This window comes from Lonchura striata, chromosome 6 (genome assembly GCF_046129695.1).
Source record: "Lonchura striata isolate bLonStr1 chromosome 6, bLonStr1.mat, whole genome shotgun sequence".
NCBI lineage: Eukaryota > Metazoa > Chordata > Aves > Passeriformes > Estrildidae > Lonchura > Lonchura striata.
Window position 1 is genome coordinate 65,386,254 of NC_134608.1, and position 22,267 is coordinate 65,408,520.

Sequence of the window (22,267 nt, forward strand, 5' to 3'; positions counted from 1 at the left end):
ACTCTTTGACCTCATGTAACCAGATGATAAATTGTCTCCACCAGGTGAGCTGACACCTGGAGCTTGTTCTCCAAAACCAACAGGCCTATGGAGACCACACAATGCCCATTGTGGGATAAGGGGAACTAGAAGTTCACCAGCCTCAGTGTCCTGCCAGCTCAGCCAGGCCCACGGGAACATTGGGGTCCATGACCTCCAGGCACCACCAGAGAGACCCCCAGGACAGAGAAAGGCATGCAAAAGGGGAGGGGAAATATGTTAATGATTTTGGGGAAATGATTATCACATGTGTGTTTAGTCCAGCACAATCAATGAATAAGTGTGCAAAATCCAGAATATGAAACAGAAACTTTCTTGCACTCAGCATGCTTGGCTTTGGGAGGAGCTATCCCCCGTGCATCCAACTGAATAAAGAATGCTGCTTATAATGCTGCACTGGTGTTAAGGAGTTTTTTGTTTTAGCGAATTTTTGGTAACACTCCACTCCCAAGGAGAGCTCTGTCTGCTGCTGTTCACAAACAGGGAAGGGCTGGTGGCAGATGTGGGGATCAGAGGCTGCCTGGGGCACTGGGACCATGAAATAATCAAGTTTTCAATGATCTGTGAAAGAAGGAGGGGCAGCAATGAAACTTCCACACTGGAATTAGGAAGGGCAGACTTTGGCTTATTTAGGATGCAGATTTGGGGAGTACAAAATCAGGTCCTGATTTTTTAAGGGAAACAGTCCTTAAAAACAAAGGAGTCCAGCAGGATGGAGATATTTCCAGAAAGTAACCTTAAGGGGGAAGGAGCAGTCTGTCCCAGTGTGGCAAATGATGAGCTGGTGAGGAAAATGACTGTCCTGGCTGCCCGTGAAGGTTTTGTGGGAACTCAGGGGAATAAAGAGGGTGCATCAACTTTGCACAGAAGGCCGGGCAACTTAGGAAGTGTTTAAGGACGTTGTTAGGTCACGGAGAAAGAGAAGTTGAGAGGTGAAATCTCAATTAAAGCTTAACCTGGCCACTTCTCTGAAAAATAATAGAAAATGTTTCTATAAGCAAATTATTAGCAAAACATCGGATAAAGAGAACCTCTACTATTCTTTAATGGATGCAGTGGAGAATATAAGAACTAAAGACAAGGAAAAGGCTGAGCTACTTAAGACCTTGTCTGTCTCAATTTTCAATATTAGGACAGGCTGTCCTCAGGACAAGAATTCTCCTGACATGGTAGATGGTCACAGGGAGCAGAGCAGCCCTCTATAATCCAGGAGGAAGCAGCTGCTGACCTGCTGAGCTGCTCAGATTCTCACAGGTGGATGGGATGGGATGGGATCCATCCCAGGGGGATGAGGGAGCTGGTGGATGAGCTCCCCAAGCTTCTCCCCATCATTTACCATCAGTCCTGGCTCACCAGGGAGGTCCCAGAGCACTGGAGGTGCCAGTGTGAGCCCATCCCCAGGAAGGGCTGGAAGGAGGATCTGGGGAGCTCCAGGCCTGTCAGCCTGACCTCGGTGCCCGGCAAGGTTATGGAACAGATCACCTTGAGAGCCACCACAGGGCACCCACAGGATGGCCGAGGGGTCAGAGCCAGCCAGCATGGATTTAAGAGGGGCAGGTCCTGCCTGAGCAACCTGATCTCCTTTTATAACCAGGTGACCCACCTGTGGATGTGGGAAAGGCTGTGGATGTGTCCATCTGGACTTCAGCAGAGCCTTGGACACTGTCTCTGACAGCATTCCCTGGAATAGCTGCAGCCCACAGCTTGGGCAGGTTCCCTCCTGGCTGGGAGATGGAAGAGCTGGCTGGAGGCTGGGCCCAGAGAGGGGTGGGGATGGTGCTGCACCCAGCTGGTGTCCAGTCCCTGGTGCTGTCCCCAGGGATCTGTGTTGGGCCCAGTCCTGTTTAACATCTTCACCGATGATCTGGGGGAGGGGATCGAGCCCACCATCCCCAGATTTGCAGATGACACCAAGCTGGGTGTGAGTGTGGATCTGCTGGAGGGCAGGACAAGAAGACACATCCTTCAGCTGCACCAGGGGAGGTTTAGGCTGGACAAGAGGAAGAAGTTCTTCACAGAAAGGGTGAGTGGGCATTGGAATGGGCAGGCTAGGGGGGAGGTGGCAGAGTCACTGTCCCTCTCCAGTGACACTCAGTGGCATGGTCTGGGTGACAAGGTGGTATTAGGACATTGGCTGGACTTGATGATCCCAAAGGTCTTTTCCAACCTATTTGATTCTGTCATTCTGTGATGACTGGGACACTCTGGGGCCATTGTGACCCTGCAGGGCCTCATGGAACTAAGAGGACCATGGTGACACTGTGCAGCCCCATAGAACCAGGGCTCCATTGTGGTGCTCTGGGGCCCAATGGAACCAGGGAGTCCCCGTGACACTGGGTCCTGGTGGAACCACAGAGGCCATGGTGACACTGCAGGGCCTCGTGTGACCGAGGGGTTTCACCACTGTGACACTGCCAAACCAAGGAGAGCATTGGGAGAATCCAGGGCGCAGTGGAACTAAGGGGCCCTTCTGACACTGCGGGGCCTCATGGAACCAAGGGGACGATGTGACACTGCAGGACCTTGTGGAACCAAGGGGCCACTGTGACACTCTGGGGCCTCAGGGAATCTGGAAGACCATTGTGACACTGTGTGGCCTCGTGGAAACAAGAAGTCCATTGTGACACTAAGGGGACTTGTGGAAGCACAGAGAGCATTGTGACAGTGTGGGACCTCATAGGACCATGGGGCCTTTGTGACACCCTGGGGCCCCATGGAACTAAGGGGCCACTGTGAAACTTCAGCACCAACGAGAACATTGTGACACTGTGAACCCCATGGAACCAAGGAGAACATTGTCACATTTTGGGACCCATGGAACCAAGGAGACCAGTGTGACAGTGCAGGGCCTGGTGTAACCAAAGGGACATTTTGACGCTGAGGGGCCCCTTGGAACCAAGGACATCTCGGCAGATGACACCAAGCTGGATGTGAGTGTTGATCTGCTGGAGGGTAGGAGGGCTCTGCACAGGGCCCTGGACAGGCTGGATCCAGGGCCCAAATCCAACAAGGTGAGGTTTAACAAGTCCAAGTGCTGGGTCCTGCATTTTGGCCATAACAACCCCTGCAGTGCTACAGGCTGGGGACAGAGGGATGGGACAGCAGCCAGGCAGAAAGGGACCTGCAGTGACTGATGGACAGCAGGCTGGACATGAGCCAGCAGAGTGCTCAGGTGGCCAAGAAGGCCAATGGCTCCTGGCCTGGATCAGGAATGGTGTGGCCAGCAGGAGCAGAGCTGCTGTGCCAGCCCTGATCTGCCCCAGCTCTGGACACAGACATTGCTGCTGCAGCTCCAGAGAAGGCAACAAAAAGGCATCTCTGCAGAAAACTCTGCTGGGAGATCCTTTAGTTCCTTGAATGCCACCAAGAGCGCAGTCCCTGAAAGAAGTCTGTGGTCACAGGGAAAGTGGAGAGAATCAAGATAAGAATTGGCACACACCATGACATTTCTTTCTGGAGAATCTGAAAAACTTAAAGAAAAAGAACCTGAAAAATAAAGCCAACAAGAAATATCAAAGACATCTTTTATTACAAGTGATTTGCAGAAATTAGCCGTCAGTTTAATGTTCCTGAAAGCATCCAGTCATCAGTCTCCTCACTGCAGCCTTGAGCTCCTGGTTCCTCAGGCTGTAGATGAGGGGGTTCAGGGCTGGAGGCACCACCGAGTACAGAACTGAAAAGGCCAGATCCAGAGATGGGGAGGAGAGGGAGGGAGGCTTCAGGTAGGCAAACATTACAGTGCTGACAAACAGGGAGACCACAGCCAGGTGAGGGAGGCAGGTGGAAAAAGCTTTGTGCTGTCCCTGCTCAGAGGGGATCCTCAGCACAGCCCTGAAGATCTGCACATAGGAGAAAACAATGAACACAAAACAGCCAAATGCTAAAAAGATAGAAAACACAAGACGCCCCAGTTCCCTGACATAGGATTTGGAGCAGGAGAGCTTGAGGATCTGTGGGATTTCACAGAAGAACTGGCCCAGGGCATTGCCATGGCACAGGGGCAGGGAAAATGTATTGGCTGTGTGCATGAGAGCATTGAGAAAGGCACTGGCCCAGGCAGCTGCTGCCATGTGGGCACAAGCTCTGCTGCCCAGGAGGGTCCTGTAGTGCAGGGGTTTGCAGATGGATATGTAGCGGTCATAGCACATGATGGTCAGCAGGAAATACTCTGATCCAAGGAAGAACAGAAAGAAAAAGAGCTGAGCAGCACATCCTGTGTAGGAGATGGTGCTGGTATCCCAGAGGGAATTGTGCATGGCTTTGGGGACAGTGGTGCAGATGGAGCCCAGGTCGCTGAGGGCCAGGTTGAGCAGGAAGAAGAACATGGGCGTGTGCAGGTGGTGGCCGCAGGCTACGGCGCTGATGATGAGGCCATTGCCCAGGAGGGCAGCCAGGGAGATGCCCAGGAAGAGGCAGAAGTGCAGGAGCTGCAGCTGCCGCGTGTCTGCCAGTGCCAGCAGGAGGAAGTGGCTGATGGAGCTGCTGTTGGACATTTGCTGTGGCTGCACATGGACACCTGTTCATGGCGAATGGCAGTGAAGAGTTAGAGAAGATACCTTTACCCAAAATCAAAGCCATTTCCCATACACACTCCTCTGTCACACACACGGACAGACTTTTGTGTTTATGAGTTCTGGGGTTTTCTTTATAAGCTCCCCTATATCTGTCCTGCTATTCTTGGATATGAGAAACCCTCAGCATTTCTGCTGCACTCAGGGAGAGCAGAGCAAGGTTTGTGAGGCAAAGTGATGAGTGGAGAGTGAGGGGATATGCTCTGTCATTCTGACCTGTTCAGAATTTTTCTGGGCTTTAACCTTTCCCCAGGGAAGGATGATCAGCTTCCCACATTTTCCCTCAAAACCTCCAGGTACAGCTCAGAGCAGATAGATGCACCACAGCCCAGCTCCATATTTGCAGGCAAGGGCTCACATTGCTCATTTCACCAACCCAGCAGCATTTTCAGGGTCACAACAGTTCTGCCTTTCCCCATCAATCTTACCTCTCAGAGATGCTCTAGGACAGGTTTGCACCCTGCATTGAAGCTCCCAGCTTGGACTGAAATCTCAGGGAGACTTCCAAGTGTCCTTCTGATGGCACTGGATGAAGGGAGGTGCAGGTCCTTCCCTGGCTGCACTGCCAGCATTGCCCAGAGCCGGGCACTGGGGACAGCTGTGTCACCCTGAGCCAGCTGTGCCCCTGCCAGAGCCCCCAGTGCCGGGCAGCTGCTCCCAGCCCTGTGCTCTGCAGAGGGAACTGGGCCCGGGGCTGCAGAGCTGCCCCACGGCTCTGCTGCAGCTCTGCCTGCACAGGAGGGGCTGCACGCCTTGGAGCCCCGGCCCTGAGGGCAGAGGCTTGGCTGGGGCACAGGAGGGAGGGGGCTTGTGCAGAGGGAGGGGCTGCACTGGAGGGGATCCTCTGGACATCTCTAAACTCTCCCTGCCTCAGCATTTCTGGGTTTTGTTTTCTCTCCTTCCCTGATCTTCTCTCTGCTTCCTGGAGATTTTCCTCCTGCAGGTGTTTCCCTGTGCCTCATCTCTCTGTGCCAGCACTTCCAGACCCCAAATCTCTGTGCACTCTCCCTGGCCTGACAGAACCCTGCCTGTTTGCAGGGCACTGGCTGGGGCAGGTTCTGTTTGCAGCTTGGAGAAAGGACAGCGCAGACTGAGCCTGATGGCTCCAGCAAAGGTGATGCTGGTGCTGTCCATCGGCAGAGAGGCTGAAAGCATATTAGGGATCTCCTGTGAACCTATTGATCACTAAAATAACAGTTCTAATGTCTCATGCACTTGTCAAAATTCATAATCAACCTTTAATATTTATCTCCCCTCCCTGCCATAATTAAAAAGTAGGAAACTGAATAAAAAATCTCTGGAAATCTAATTTTTATCAAATCCTTGTCTTGGAAATATTCAGTGACTCATCAGAAGCCCTCAGCATTTCAGAGCTTCATGAGCATTTCACCTTCCCTGCTCCAGAAATACTCAGAGTTGTACTCACAGGGTCTGTGGGCATTGGCATGTTCCAGCTTTAGGAGATCTCTCCAGGAGCTGCAGCTGCATTGTCCTGCAGCCAGAGGTTCCTGTGCCAAGGGCTGGCAATGATTCTGCCCCAGGCACTTCTCAGCTCCTTCCCAGCCCTGACTGATTGAAGCTCTCTGTGCCTCTGTGCTGTGCCCAGGCTGGCTGCAGGCAGTGCCCCAGCCCTGCTGGGCTGGCAGAAGAGCTGCTCAGCAAGAGAAATGTGCTTTTGAAGCTTTTCCTGGTTACCAGGATCACCCTCTGTGCCAGGAGCCCGGCCCAGCTCAGCAGCACAGACACAGCACAAGGACTTTAATGACCCTCTGGGGCTTTGTGCTCAGGCCCTGAACATCAGGCCCTGAGAGGGAGCTGCAGAAACCTCTCCAGAACTCCAAGTCAGAATCCAGCTCCAAAGTTTCTTGGACTTTTAATGGGTCCCACTGAGGGACACGACTGAGAAAGTGTCCCCAGGCCCCAGGCAGAGCAGAGAACTGGAGGCACTGACGCCAGGTGGGGACAAAGAGAAGCCAAGTCTTGGTGCCCTGGGGCACAGCAGGGTCTGTGCCACCAAGGGATGTGAGGAGACACCTTGTCCTGAGGCCCTGGGGCCTCCTGGCACAGCCCCAGCCAGGCTGGGCACTGTCAGCCCCTGGTCCTGCCCTCAGCATCCCCCGCTAGCCCACATCCCAGTGGCCTCAAGGATCTGCTGGAAGGAGACCCTGGGGAGCCTTGGTCAGGAATGGCCCTGGGGGCTCCTCCATGCTCCCAGGGACTGCAGGTTTTTCAAAGGACTTTTGGTTTGGCTTTTGCCTTGGAGTCTCTGAGAGCTTTCTGCAATCATGGCCTCCAATTATCTGCTTTAATTAGTCCCTGGAGAAGCTTTGTAATTAAAAATACTCAGTGCACCTTATTAATGCTTCAAGGTACTTCAGTTTTATTAAGGTATTTGGTGTTTCCCTTTTGCTACAGACTCTGAGAGAGGTTTGTGCAATCATGGCCCCAATTATCTGCTTTAATGAGTCCCTTGAGAGCTTTGTACTGACACTCAGTGAGGCACAAAATTGCTTTGAGATACTGAACTTTTGTAAGGTACTTTGGATTTTCCTTTCCACATTGAAAATTCTTTGTGCCATTTTGAGTCTCTGATAGGATTTTGTGCCATCCTGTCCTCCAGTTCTCTCCTCCAAGGAGTCCATGAGGAGCCTGTGTTGGGGATGGACCTCACTGGGTCCCATTAATGCTTTGTGACATTTTGGGTGTTTCTTCTATCTCTGACTCCTGGAAAGGTTTGTGCAATCTCCTTTCAGGCCCTGAGGTTCCAGGGCTCATCTCCAAATGCACCATGTCGGTCATTAGGGTCAAGCCAGTCCTGACAAACCATGGCTCTGCCTTGATTTCTCTCTGCTATAATGCAGTTCTTAAGGACGTTTTCTGCAGCAATTTTGGTTCACCAATTTGATATTTCTCGGCCACTGTGGTGGGTTCGATGTTGGCAAATTACCAGTGCACACACTAGAATATACTTATTCCTTTCCTGCTGTGAGATAAGATTAGGAGAAAGGCAAAGTAGCTCAAAATTTTAAGATTATAAAGAAAAATTTATTAACAGTAACTGAAAGAAAGAGTAATGAAAAACAGAACAAAACTTTCAGAACCCTCCCCCTCTCCATACAACCTGACACTGTAAAGAGACAAACCCTAAAATTTTCTTTCCATTTTCCCACCTTTAGAACAGACTTTCTTCACTTCACTTAGGGAGAGAAGTTCCTCTTGTTAATGCTATGGAGACTTCTCCACAAAAAAACAGTTATCTCATGGCTTTTAATTTCCATGAATAGTATTTGCTTAGAAAAATCTGTAATCATGAAGTCCCTCCCATTTTTTCACAGCTTTTCCCACAGCTGTGCTTATGGGCCATGTCTACTTCTGGGGTTGTAGTTTCAAGATGAGCTGTTTAAGAGCAAAGGTTCTCTTCTTCTATTTCCGAAATCATCTTCATCTCTGGGAACAGAGGTCTCCTTCTCTCCCTGAAGGCACAGGGTCTCATCACTCTTTCTTTTAAAACTTATCATGGGATCACAGCTACTGCAACATTTGCTTACTTTAGCACAGAAGCCTTTGCTGAACAAATCATCTTCCCATACTTTTCAATGCCTTATTGGGAAAAAAAAGAGTCTGATGACATCCTTCTCCATAGCTTTACCAGAGGATTCCAGCCCCAAGATCAAGGCATCTCCTCATCCCTCCCATCTGGGACTCAACTTCCTCTTCCCTGCCCTCGGTGTGTTCATGTTGCTCCTCTGTGTGCCTGCTCTGTGTCCTTTTCTCTCACTGGAGGGAGGATGGCAGCACTGGCAGAGTCAATATCTCCCGGGGCTGCAGATGGTTCCATGAGCCCGGCCGGGCTCGGTGGCCAATTCTAATTTTGGCCATGGGCCCTGGACATGAAGACCAGTTCTTTTCCTTAGGAATGAAGGAACAGAACTCCACTGCTTTTGGGGCAGATGAGAAGTGACCACCAGAGGCAAAGGCCAGCCAGAGCTGCCAGATTTTGTTCTGAGACATACCCTTGAATATAGGAAAGATTTTAGGCAGAGTGTCAGTTTCAGCAATGGGCATCTGAAAAGACAAATGGTTCTTTTCCATACAAAGGAAACAATGGAGCCCCAGTGCTCCAGGAGCTGATGAGAGGCAGACCTTGACACTCCAACATCAGCCAGACCTGTCAGGTGGCCCCTGGGAGGCCAAGCCAGCCAGACCTGGTCCATGTTCCCTCGCTTCCATGGGGCCCCACAGTGTCCCAATGGTCCCTTGCTTCCAGGAGGCCCTGAGGTGTCACAATGCCCCCTTGGTGACACCAGGCCCTGAAGGGTCGGAATGGTCTCCATGGTTCCATCAAGCCCCACAGAGTCATAATGGTCTCTGGGTCCATGAAGCCCCGCGGTGTCACCATGGCCCCTTGGTTCCATGGGCTCCAGTGGTGCCACAATGATCCCCTTGGTTCCATGAGGTGCCCACAGTGTCACAGTGATCTCCATGGGAAGGAAAGAACCGAGCCCCAGCATGGCAGGGGCAGCCACCAGAGGCCAAGGCCAGTCAGGCTTGACAATACTGGCAAATTTTGCTTGGGAGTAATCCTTGGATATAGGGAATTTTAGAGATGGAATCCCAATTTCAGACATGGACATCTGGAGTTGAAGGACGGTTCTTTTCCAAAGGAAGAAAAGCACGGAACACCGGTGTTTCAGAGGCAGATGAAAGGTGGCCACCAGAGTCCTGGGCTAGCCATACCTCTCTGTCTAAAAGCAACCCCTGGACATAGGGTATTTCAGAGTTTGTATCCCAGTTTCGCCCATTCCTGCATAGACAAGGATGGTTCTTTTCCATAGGAAGGAAAGCACAGAGCCCCAGTGTTTCAAAGGCAAAGAACAAAGAGGTGGCTCCTGGGCGTCTCAGCCAACCAGACCTCTTCTTCCTGGCAGCTTTTGTCATGGAGGAACCCTTGGCTATATGGAATTTAGGAAGAGGAATCTCAGTTTTGACCATAAACACCTTGAGAAGAAGGATGGTTCTTTTTTACTGGAAGGAAAGTGTAGCAGTCATGCTGGCATGGTAGCATGGAGGATTGTTTTAGAAAGGCCTTGGGAATGGTAAACTGAGGAAAAGGATACATTCATGTATGCCCCATTGTATTAGAAAGGCCTTGGGAATGGTAAACCGAGGTAAAAGATACATTTATGTATGCTCCACTGTCTCGGGAAAGTCCCGCTTCAGCATTCCTCTGTAGACCCCCTTCTCCCCACCCCTGAGCAGTTCCTATTGGACCTGGCCCCTGGGGTGGTTCTGATGTGCCTTAGCTGGACACTGTCTCTATTGTTTAAGACCTTATCTCTTAATTTTGCTGTATAAAACTGTATCTGGGCAATAGCCTAGGGCCTTTGGTCACTGCAACGCTTCAGGCAATACAATCTATCTGGACAAGCATACCATTGGTCTCTCTTGGTCTCTTTATCTTGAACCCTAGCGGCGACTGAGGCAGCGCCGCAGCTCGGACCGTGCTAACCCAGACGCTGCCTGGTAAGCCCAGGGCAGCAGGACCGTGAAAAACCCTGACCCCGGAGGGGACAGCTAGCCGGAGGGTCCCGGGGGGCCGGGGAGGGGCGGGGGACAGCGGCGAGGAACCCCCGAGAGCAAAGTGGCGGTCGAAAGAGAAGCAACAAGTGGCGCACCAACGTTGGGCTTTGCACTGGTTTGAGCAAGTCTGCCCCAGCCGTCGTGGACAGTGCACTGGCTAGGAGCTTTTCCAGACACTTTGCAGTGTCACCGCGAGCTGCAGAGCGGAGAGCGGTGTGAATAAACCGCCACACAGGCTGTCAGCTCCGTGGGGAGAAGCTCTGGGATCACGCTGGTGGTGTGAGGCACTTGCCTCTCCACACAGCCCAGCAGGACTGTTGCCGTGGAGACAGACGCCGATTTCTGTCCGGCGAGGTCGCCACGGGTCGGACGGCACCTCTCCACACCCGGGAGACCGCCCGGGGTTCGGGAACCATTGCTGCAGTGGTGTCTAAAGGACGGCAGTGGGTGAGTCTCAGTTTCTGGGGGGCAGGGGCCCGGCCAAGAGACATCGGCTCCTGTGTGCCCGTGGTGGGACACGACAGCGCGCAGGCGTGACGGGAGTCTCCGTCGTAGCTTTAGAACTTTGTGTTTGCTGCAGTAATTGGTTGAGATTTGCTGTGAAGCCAGCCATGGGTGTCAGGCTGACTACACAGCAGAAAGAGATTTATAAACAAGTTCAGGAACCCCTGCAGAGTGCAGGTGTCAAATTTCCTAAGAGCCTTGTGAAAGAGTTTGTCAGATGGTTATCAGTAAGTTTTCCGGAGGTAACAGAGCAAGTAGTGAGAGAAAGACGATTTTGGAAGCGTGTGGGTGCAGTGCTGACAAAGGCAGGAGATCCCTCAGTGAAAGAAGGTTTTATGAGAATGTTTTTGTTCATTTACGATGTTGTGAAAGAGAGTGCAGACACTCAGGGCGCCCGGGGAGCAGAAAAGAGCCCCGTTGCGTCCCCTGTGTCCCCCCGCACCCCCTGCGGTGAGAAAACTAACCGTGCAGATGTAGATTTAGTTTCTAACCCTTCTCCATCTCCTGCTTTCGCTCCCGCAGCTGAAAATCCATGCTTTGCACTCCCCCCCTCCCCCCCCCGTGCAGCCTCCGCAAGATGGAGGCGGCCACGCAGTGTTCCCTGTGCTCCCTGTGCCAGCCCTCGCACCCCTCCCTTCACCCGTCCCCGATCCCAACGCCTCCTCCCTTGCGGCGATTCAGCCCATGGTTCAGCCCGCATTCCAGCCCACATTCCAGCCCGAAGTCCAGCCCTCAGCTCCTCCTCTCGCAGTTGCATCACCACCCCCTGTCCCTGCTCCGCTCCACATGGCCCCGCCGGCTGCGGCCACTCCCACACAAGTCAGCCCCTCTCCCTGTCTCTCTCCCAGTCTCCCTGACAACGGCAGCGCCGAGACTGTCAGCACGAGGAACCAGGTCAGAGACTGGAAACCTGGTCAGAGACTGAACCTGGTCAGAGACACCGACCCTGCGTTCCTGGCCCCTGTGATCTATAATGCCAGGGGACAGAACGCCAAATGGGAGCCCCTTTCGTATGATAGTATTAGGGAACTTTGCAAAACAAAGTGTAAGTTTGGGGAAAGAAGTGAATTTTTTAAGAGCATTTTAAAAGCTACTCTAAGCTCCAAAACATATGTCCCTGCTGACTTGAAACGTCTTTTCAGTTGCTTGCTCCCTCAGTCTGAGTTTAGATTGTGGGAAAGAACCTGGAAAAGGATTGCAGGACATCTCCTCCCAGAGATTTTGCAAAGTCCAAGCCATTCCACAGATATAGAGGATGAGGAAATCACTTTAGAACATCTAGTGGGTGAGGGTGATTGGAGCCAAGCTGAAAAGCAAGCCGCAGGCATCCCCAGAGCAGTGTTGGACCTGTCCAGGGATGCAGCAGAACATGCATTTTTTAACATGCCTTTTAAAGAACCTGTTGTTTCTTATACCGCTTTGAAGCAGTCTGTTGCAGAACCATTCATGGATTTTGTGGATCGAGTGCGAGCCTCTGTGGAAAAGAGGGTGCAAAATCCAGAGCTCCAAGACCAACATACATTAGAACTTGTTACTGCAAATGCAAATGAAGCCTGTCAGCGAGTCATCCTGGCCCTTCCATCATCGCCTCCCCCCACACTCGATCAGCTCATCGAGGAGTGCACCAGGAAAGCTGTGCTGATGACAGAGGACTCAGTGATAAAGCCACGGGAAAGGGTGGTTGCTGCAGTAGCAGCAACCCCGAGGACTCCAGGGTCCGCAGGGCCTCCTCAACAAGGGGGGAAAGTGGGAGGGTGGGGAATCTTTTTCCTTTATACTGGCAGAGCAAATTGTATCTTTTTCAGAGTTAGTTCACTTTGTTGTATGATTTTATCTTTCTTTCAGACTAGCAGAATGTCAATTTCCACATTCCTGCTCATCGTTTGGTTCCAGGGAATGGCCATCTACCCTTCCACAGTGGATGCATGGATTGTTCCACAGCCCAAGAAAAATGTATGGGTCATGCTAGCCCAAGCCTTGCAACAGGATCATATGTGTTTGTCCACTGCCTCAGCAGAAAATCCAATGTCCACATGTTTAATAGGGGTGCCAAGTAAGGAGGATGAGTTCCCAATTGATCTGGTCCATTTGCAAAAGCAGGTGAACGAAAATAAAATACCTAAAGGTGCAGGACAAATTAAAGCACCAGTGCGAAACCCCCTCATTTTGTGGCAAGGATGGGTCTCACATTTGCCCACTGCCAAGGGAGAGCCCCAGGAATTAGAACTCCTAGGCTCTGCAAAAGCTGAATTTTGCATTCAATTTGATTTTTCCCCAACCAAAGAAGTAAAATTATATGAGCATGTCAAACAGTACAAGGTAGAATTCAGAGCAGGTCAATGGGGCACAGCTGTCTACAAGCTGAAATTTGCATCCACCACTGATTTCCGTCCACGCAAGCTGGACAAGGGAATGTTTCTTATCTGTGGGGACAGAGCATACCCAGGAATCCCCTCTCGTCTTATTGGAGGTCCATGCACTTTTGGGCATCTGACCCTTGCTTCCCCCAACATGACCCAAATTCCAATTGGGCAAGCAAAAGGTGAGAAAAAAATTACTAAGCGGAGTGCGAGTCAATTTGATGAACATTGTGATGCGGAAATTTACCATTGGGCAAAATCCAAAAGAGTTGCCATCTCTGTGTTTTTACCATGGGTTGTGGCAGCCAAAGCATTGAGTGAATTAGGCAATCTAGAATGCTGGGTGACCAAGCAGGCAAATTTAACATCAGCAGCCCTGAGTGACCTCCTAGAAGACGAGGAAATAACCAGAAAGGCTACCCTCCAGAATAGGGCAGCTATTGATTTCCTGCTGTTGGCACATGGTCATGGATGTAAAGAATTTGATGGGTTGTGTTGTTTTGATCTGTCATCTAAAGGTCAGAGTGTCCACTCGTCCATTCAGGAAATGACAAGCCTCATTGGGAGTGTGAAGCAAGAAAATGAGGCAGTGATTCTTTTAAAAGACATCCTTTACTTTCTAGTTGCATTGTTTTTAGTTCTGTTAGCATTCGGGATTCTGAAGCGAATCATCTCCAAGGTCATCACCTCGAAGCTGAAGGCTTCTGCACCGGTTTTCATCGCTGCTGCCGACACGGAAAGCGATTGGTGGGAAGACGACAAGCAGAAAGACACTGCAGTTTAAGAGCCACAGTTTACCTTTTCCCAAGGCACTGTTCTTCTTAATAAGTAAAGAAGGGGGAATTGTAGCTATCATGCTGGCATGGTAGCATGGAGGAAGGTTTTGGAAAGGCCTTGGGAATGGTAAACTGAGGAAAAGGATACATTCATGTATGCCCCATTGTTTTAGAAAGGCTTTCGGAATGAGAAACTGAGGTAAAAGATACATTTATGTATGCTCCACTGTCTCGGGAAAGTCCCGCTTCAGCATTCCTCTGTAGACCCCCTTCTCCCCACCCCTGAGCAGCTCCCATTGGACCTGGCCCCTGGGGTGGTTCTGATGTGCCTTAGCTGAACACTGTCTCTATTGTTTAGACCTTATTTCTTAATTTTGCTGCATAAAACTGTATCTGGGCAATAGCCCAGGGCCTTTGGTCCCTGCTACCGTTCAGGCAATACAATCTCTCTGGACAAGCATACCATTGGTCTCTCTTGGTCTCTTTATCTCGAATCCTAGTGGCAACTGAGGCAATGCTGCCGCTCGGACCGTGCTAACCCAGATGCTGCCTGGTAAGCCCAGGGCAGTGGGACCGCGGAAAACCCCGGCCCCGGAGGGGACAGCTAGCCAGAGGGTCCCGGGGGGGCTGGGGAGGGACGGGGGACAGCAGTGAGGAACCCTCAAAAGCAACAAGTGGCGGTCCAAAGAGAAGCAACAAGAAAACAGATTATCCAGAACCACACTTGATCTGTCTCCTCTCACTACCTGCACTTGGAGAAGGTGCTGGATAAATGATGGAGGGCAAGTGTAGGAAATCAGGAAGAACTCTGATTTTACTCCCCGTGTGCTGCCGTGCAGCCTCGGAAAGGAGAGGAGCTTTTGTGCATGGCTGAAGCATGCGAGTCCTCCGGGAGTTCCACAACCATTCTGAAGCCTTGGACCCAGCTGTGGGTTTTTCCCTGATGCTGCTCAGTTTTGCTTCATTGTGCCCAAAATAAAAAAGATCACAGGAAACAAATTTAAACATTGTAAAAGACAAGAGCAACAGGTGACAAGACTGCGAAAATTTTTGATAGCCTAGCTTTTTCTTTTATTGAATCTTTTGTTAGTAGAGATGTTGCTAACTATTTGTTTATGACTTTTGACCCACAGGGACCTCTAATTATGCCAGTTTAGTGTTTATGATTTTTTTCACACCAGTGTACGACAGAACAGTGCAATCAAAAGCGGTTTTCTATCCCAAGGAGACTGAAACATTCATTTCTCTCTCCCAAGAAGACTAAAGCCTGTGGGTTTAGTGTCACATCCCACAGAGCTCGGCCCTGGAGCGCTGCTGCCGTGGCCGAGCGCAGCCCCGGGGCCGCTGTCGGGGTGCATTGGAAGGGCACGGACACAATGGCAGCGCCGTGTGTCTTTGTGCTCCAGGTTTGCGCTGCCCGTGCGGGCGGAGCGGGGCTGGCGGGAGCCGCGCTCCCCTCAGAGCCCCTGAGGGCGGCAGCGATGGCGGCGCCGCTCCCTGTCTTGGTTAGACAAGACAGGAGTCTGTGAAAGAGGGCAAAGCCTCTTGTACAATGGAGAACGGCAAACCCCCCTCCCCCTGAATTATCAGGATCTTTAAATTAAAAGGCTCTCAGGCAAAGATATGGGAGTGGGAGTAACAATTCTTTACTAGGAGAAAACTGGACAACAATTTAAAAAAAAGGCAAATGCAATCGGTACAAACAAAACTAGTGAAAGGAAAAAAAAGTTTAGAACCTGAGGATTGCCAGTATCAGGTTTGCTGGGACAATTGCTTTCCCTTGCAATAGTTGATGAGTTGCAGCTGAAGTGGTGATCTTTAGAAGGGTATAATTTTCCTCTGAAGATCTGGTGGCAGTGGGGGCCGGTCTTCCTCTGCGCCGGGGTTGCCTCTGAGCTCCGCTGCCGTCGCCTCTGCGCGCGCCGGCTGCTTCGCTGCGAGTGCCGCCGAAGAGAGAGAGAGCGAGAGCTGCTTTTCTGGGAATCCCGCAAAGAGAGAGAGAGCTGCTTCTCTCGGAGTCTCGCGAAGAAGAGGGAGAGCTGCTTCTCTCGGAATCCCGCGAAGAGAGAGAGAGAGCTGCTTCTCTCGGAGTCCCGCGAAGAAGAGAGCGAGCTGCTTCCCCCCTCTGGGTGGGACCCCTCACTGGTGTTACATTTTTTTCAGCCCTTCATTGAATCAGTCAAAGGTGTATACACAAACCATTGTCTCTGAGAGAGATAACAAAAAACCTGTCCAACCGGTTCGCCTTCGACAGATGGCAAATGGAATACAAGCTTATCTTACAACCCAGGACATTATCCACCCCTTATTCTATTTCCATCTGCACACTATGAAATCTTACACCCAGTTCTCTCTTAAGACTAAGTTTCCCTGTGGTACACAGCGGGTTTCCCCATCTTCCTGCATTACCCACCAAGTGTAACCAGGTCTTTGAGCAAAGACAATCCCACGAATGGGTTGGTCTTTGCCTGAGGTGGGATTAATCCAAACAGTTTTCCCTAAAATACCTTTCATATGTACTACAGGGACCTTATCTCCATCTACTGCGTGTAAGGGTTCTGACTGAGCAGGGCCAGCTCGATTGACAGACCCCCGGGTGTTGACCATCCAGGTTGCTTTTGCCAGGTTAATTTCCCAGTTTCTAAATGTTCCCCCACCGAGTGCCTTCAGGGTAGTCTTAAGGAGTCCGTTGTACCGTTCAACTTTGCCGGCAGCTGGAGCATGATAGGGAATATGATATATCCATTCGATACCATGTTCTCTGGCCCAGGTGTTGATAAGGCTGTTCTTGAAATGGGTGCCGTTGTCAGACTCAATTCTCTCAGGGGTGCCGTGTCTCCACAGGACTTGTTTTTTCAAGCTTAAGATGGTGTTCCGGGCAGTGGCATGAGGTACAGGGAAAGTCTCCAGCCATCTAGTGGTGGCTTCTACCATGGTCAGCACGTAGCGCTTGCCTTGGCGTGTCTGGGGCAGTGTGATGTAGTCAATCTGCCAGGCCTCCCCATACTTGTACTTGGACCACCGCCCACCATACCATAGGGGCTTCACTCTCTTGGCCTGTTTGATGGCAGCACACATCTCACAGTCATGGATAACCTGGGAAACACTGTCTATGGTTAGATCCACTCCTCGGTCTCGTGCCCACTTGTAGGTGGCATCTCTGCCCTGATGACCTGAGGCATCATGAGCCCATCGAGCCAGGAACAACTCCCCCTTATGGTGCCAATCTAAGTCTATCTTTGACACCTCTATTTTTGCTGCCTGATCTACCTGCTCGTTGTTCCGGTGCTCCTCATTAGCCCGACTTTTGGGGACATGGGCATCTACATGACGGACTTTCACCGTCAGCTTTTCCACCCGAGAGGCAATGTCTTTCCATATATCAGCAGCCCAGATTGGCTTTCCTCTACGTTGTCAGTTGGCCTTCTTCCACCTTCCCAGCCAGCCCCACAGAGCATTGGCTACTATCTATGAATCAGTATAAAGGTAGAGCTTTGGCCACTTTTTCCTTTCAGCAATGTCCAGAGCCAGCTGAACGGCCTTGAGTTCAGCGAGTTGGCTCGATCTACCTTCTCTTTCGGTAGCTTGTGCAACTTGGCGTGTGGGGCTCCATACGGCTGCTTTCCACTTCCGGTTCATCTCTACGATGCGACAGGAACCGTCAGTGAAAAGAGCGTAGCAGGTCTCCTCTGCTGGTAGTTGGTTGTATGGTGGAGCTTCTTCAGCCCTTGCCACTTGTACCTGCTTCTCATCATCAGTGAGACCAAAGTTTTTATCTTCTAGCTCAGTCGATAGAGCATGGGACTCTTAATCCCAGGGTCGTGGGTTCGAGCCCCACATTGGGCGCCAAATTCTGTCTTGGTTAGACAAGACAGGAGTCTGTGAAAGAGGGCAAAGCCTCTTGTACAATGGAGAACGGCAAACCCCCCTCCCCCTGAATTATCAGGATCTTTAAATTAAAAGGCTCTCAGGCAAAGATATGGGAGTGGGAGTAACAATTCTTTACTAGGAGAAAACTGGACAACAATTTAAAAAAAAGGCAAATGCAATCGGTACAAACAAAACTAGTGAAAGAAAAAAAAAGTCTAGAACCTGAGGATTGCCAGTATCAGGTTTGCTGGGACAATTGCTTTCCCTTGCAATAGTTGATGAGTTGCAGCTGAAGTGGTGATCTTTAGAAGGGTATAATTTTCCTCTGAAGATCTGGTGGCAGTGGGGGCCGGTCTTCCTCTGCGCCGGGGTTGCCTCTGAGCTCCGCTGCCGTCGCCTCTGCGCGCGCCGGCTGCTTCGCTGCGAGTGCCGCCGAAGAGAGAGAGAGCGAGAGCTGCTTTTCTGGGAATCCCGCAAAGAGAGAGAGAGCTGCTTCTCTCGGAGTCTCGCGAAGAAGAGGGAGAGCTGCTTCTCTCGGAATCCCGCGAAGAGAGAGAGAGAGCTGCTTCTCTCGGAGTCCCGCGAAGAAGAGAGCGAGCTGCTTCCCCCCTCTGGGTGGGACCCCTCACGGTGTTACATTTTTTTCAGCCCTTCATTGAATCAGTCAAAGGTGTATACACAAACCATTGTCTCTGAGAGAGATAACAAAAAACCTGTCCAACCGGTTCGCCTTCGACAGATGGCAAATGGAATACAAGCTTATCTTACAACCCAGGACACTCCCTCAGCGCCCGGCCCCGGCCCCGGCGGGCGGGGAGCCCTCGGCAGCGCCCGGCCGGCAGCAGGGAGCGAGCCCCGGCCCGGCCGCTGTGCCCTGGCGCCGCAGGGGCGAGGGGAGAGCCGCAGGAGCCGCTGCCTCGGGCCCTGCCCTGGGCCGGGGGCAGCGGCCGGGCCCCGGCCCCGCGGCAGCGCAGGAGGCTCTGGCGGTGCCGCTTCTCCAGCTCGGCCCGGTGCCCGGGCACGGCCCCGGCCTCGGGGCTGCCCCTGCCCCGCTCGGCTGCCCGTGCCCTGCCCGGCCGCCGAGGCCGCGCTCGCTGCCCCCGGGTGCCGCTGCTGCGGGCAGGGCCGAGCCCCGGGTCCCGGGCACAGCCCTGAGGGACACCGCTGCTCCCCGGGCTGCTGCGGCTCCTGGAGCCGCTGCCCACGAGCCCCCGGCACGGCCGTGCGGCCAATTCCTCGTGCCCTGGGCAGCGCAGCCCGCACGGCCAGGGCTCGGCACTGCGGGGCTGGGCTGCCGTGGGCCAGCGGGGCCAAAGCCTCGCAGGGCTCGGGGCACAGCATGGCCCGCCAGGACACCGCTCCGGGGATGCTCCCGGCCAGCTCCTGCCCGAGCCCCCGGAACCCGGGCTGGCTCTGTGCGCTCCGGCAGCCACGGCGGGACCGGCCAACAGCTGGGGACTGGGCTTTGCCCACAGCTGAACCTGCAGAGCTGCAAGCTCTGCCCTGCACGCTGTTACAGCCACGGCAGGGACCAGGCCAGGGAGGAAGGAGGAGCCTCTATGCCTTCAGCTTCCACTGGGAAAGTTTATTCGAGGTGCAGAGAGCGGGATAAAAAAGAGCCACTCACCCTCCTTTGCAAAGGGTTTTGCTCAGATCCAAGTCAGGCGGTGGGCAGAAACAGCGAAGCAACAGGGAATCCTCAGGGCAGGAGTGAGACGATTATATCAACACAGTGGGACCATCAGGATCGGGAAAGGCACAGGGGCCAATGGGGCATCCTGGATTAGGGGATTTCCAAGTGGGTGTTTCAATCAGGGGTTGGCTAAGGGGCTGAGTGGCAGGGAACAGTCAGGATAAAATGGCAGAGTTGCCTGGACAGGTAGGGAAGGGACTGGGACAAAGGGAGGGGAATAACTTGAGCGAAGGCATAAAAGGGAGTGTACAACGTTGGGGAAAAAAAACGACTTGAGGAAAACGTGGCGGGATAACAGAATGAACCAGTTAACAATAACTTAATGAAATAAACATAAACCCCAACAGGTTCCTGTCTGCTCCAGTGCCGTTGGGGTGCCGGGGGTGGCCCTTTAAAATACGGCACATGGTGTCACGGCTCTTTGTGATGTGGGCCATGATGGCGGCCGGAGACCCTTGTGACATCAGGGAGCCCCGCCCGGGCTGAGGGTCCCCAAGGGGCGCAGAGCCCTGGGGTGCCCAGTCCCAGGAGAGCCGCTCTCTGAGGAGGACGCAGCTCCCTGGCTCTGTCTGCGCCAGACGCCGACAGCAACAGCGGCCGACAGCGACAGACAGAGACAGCGACGAGAAGAAAGCCAACTCCACCTCCCAGTCCCGCAGCACCTTGCCCAGCTGGCTGGAAGCCACCAGCGAGCCGTGGTCAGGGGCAGTGGCAGCTCAGTCCTGCCACTGTCACAGACTGAGGAGGAGGAGAGGCCCTTTGCTGAGATGGACCGTGAACTTTCCCGGAGAGAAGATGTGGATGAGACCCACCAGAGAGGAGTTCCAGGAGACCAAGAAGTGTCCCAGCAAGGAGCCAGGAGCAGCCAAGAGCTGTACCAAGGCCAGGTACGTGTGGGAGTTTGGGAAGTTTCCCAGTCCAGAGGGGGGACACACCAAGAGCTCAATGAATGGGAAGAAACCATCAGAGCTCAGGAGCTGTCCCAGTGGGAGGAGGACAGTGAGATGTACCAAGAGGGGTGGGAGAGGGAAGAACGTGTGACAACCCAAGAGATTTCCCAGTGGGAAATAGATGTGAGTGAGCGGCAGGAGATGGGATGGGGAGAGGACGAGAGGTGCCACGAGCTGTCCCTGCAGAGAGATCTGCGTGTCCCAGAGGATTCCCAAGGGCATGATGCCCAAGAGCATTCCCGGAGGGAAGGTGAGAGGTATCAAGACCTCTCAGCATGGGGACAAGGTGTACACTCCCACATGTCCCAATGGGAAGACAGGAGAGAGCTGGAATTGTCCCAAGTGAGAGACAGCAGTGTCAGGGAGCTGTGCCAAGGACCAGACGCTGCAGCCCAAGAGCTGCCCCGGTGGGACGATGTGAGTGAGCAAAAGCTGTCCCAAAGGGAGGAAGATGTGAGCAGGCAGGAGCTGTCCCAATGGGGACACAACATCAGCTCTGAGATCTGGGACAGACCCTTGTGCCCAGGGAGGGACGAGGAGCCTCAGCCTTGTCCCCCAGAGGGGCCCAGCTCTGCCAGCCCCGTGGGCACAGAGGTGGCAGCAGAGGCAGTGCCTGCCCTGACCAGCGCCTCTCCTTCCCTGCAGAGTCCCACGGAGGCCGAGCCGGCAGCTGCTGCCCCGGCTGGAGCTGCTGAGGAGGACGAGGAGGCCCCTGAGCCTCTCCTGTCCCAAGGGGAAGATTTGGGAAACCAAGAGCTGCTCCCTTGGGACGACGATGTCAGCTCCAGTTCTTTGGAGAACCCACTGGGCTCAGTAAAGGAGGAGAAGAACACCCAGACTTGTTCCTCATCCAGTGACGAGGAGCTGTCCCAGGTCGAAGAGGCCATCGAGCTCCCTCCAGGGAACAGCAACACTGACCCAGAGCTGTCCTCAGTGGAAGAGGCAATTGAGGCCATCCCATGGGACAGCGCAAGTGACCAGGAGCTGTCCCCAGTGAAAGAGTCCCTTGAGGGCATTCCAGAGGACAGCACAAGAGAGAAGGAGCTGTCCTCAGTGGAAGAGGACATCGAGGTTGTTCCAGAGGACAGCAGAAATGAGCAGGAGCTGTCCTCCGTGGAAGAGGCCATTGAGAACATTCCAGAGGACAGCACAAGAGACCAGGAGCTGTCCTTAGTGGAAGAGGCAAGTGATGATTTTGCATGGGACAGCACAAGTGACCCAGAGCTGTCCTCAGTGGAAGAGGCAATTGAAGATATTCCATGGGACAGCACAAGTGACCCAGAGCTGTCCTCCGTGGAAGAGGCCCTCGAGGACATTCCAGAGGACAGCACAAGCGACCAGGAGCTGTCCTCAGTGGACAAAACCATCAAGATTTTTCCAAAGGATGGTACAAGTGCCAAGGAGTTGTCCCCAGTGGAAGAGGCCATTGAGAACATTCCAGAGGACAGCACAAGTGATCAGGAGCTGTCCTCAGTGGAAGAGGCCATCGAGGTTGCTCCAGAGGATGGCACAAGTGACCAGGAGCTGTCCTCAGTGGAAGAAGACATCGAGGTTGCTCCAGAAGAGAGCGCAAGTGACCAGGAGCTGTCCTCAGTGGAAGAGGCCATCGAGAACATTCAAGAGGACAGTGAGAGTGACCAGGAGCTGTCCTCAGTGGAAGAAGACATAGAGAACATTCCAGAGGACAGCATGAGTGACCAGGAGCTGTCCTCAGTGGAAGAAGACATAGAGAACATTCCAGAGGACTGTGAGAGTGACCAGGAGCTGTCCTCAGTGGAAGAGGCCATCGAGAATATTCCAGAGGACAGTGAGATTGACCAGGAGCTGTCCCCAGTGGAAGAGGACATTGAGGTCTCTGAAGGGGACAGCACAAGAGAGGAGAAGCTGTCCCCTGCAGTCGAGGACATCATGCTCTCTTCAGGGT

General features: G+C 52.8%; 2 protein-coding genes across 2 annotated transcripts in view; one reads left to right on the forward strand and one right to left on the reverse strand.

Moving 5' to 3' along the window:
• The window catches only part of LOC144246356 (uncharacterized), a 387,512-nt gene that overhangs the window by 263,814 nt on the left and 101,431 nt on the right, over positions 1–22,267 (forward strand). The window lies entirely within an intron of this gene.
• Positions 3,600–4,603, reverse strand: LOC144246412 (olfactory receptor 14J1-like). The gene has a single exon (XM_077783810.1). It carries the CDS (start codon positions 4,530–4,532, stop codon positions 3,600–3,602), a length of 933 nt encoding a protein of 310 aa, XP_077639936.1. The 5' UTR covers positions 4,533–4,603.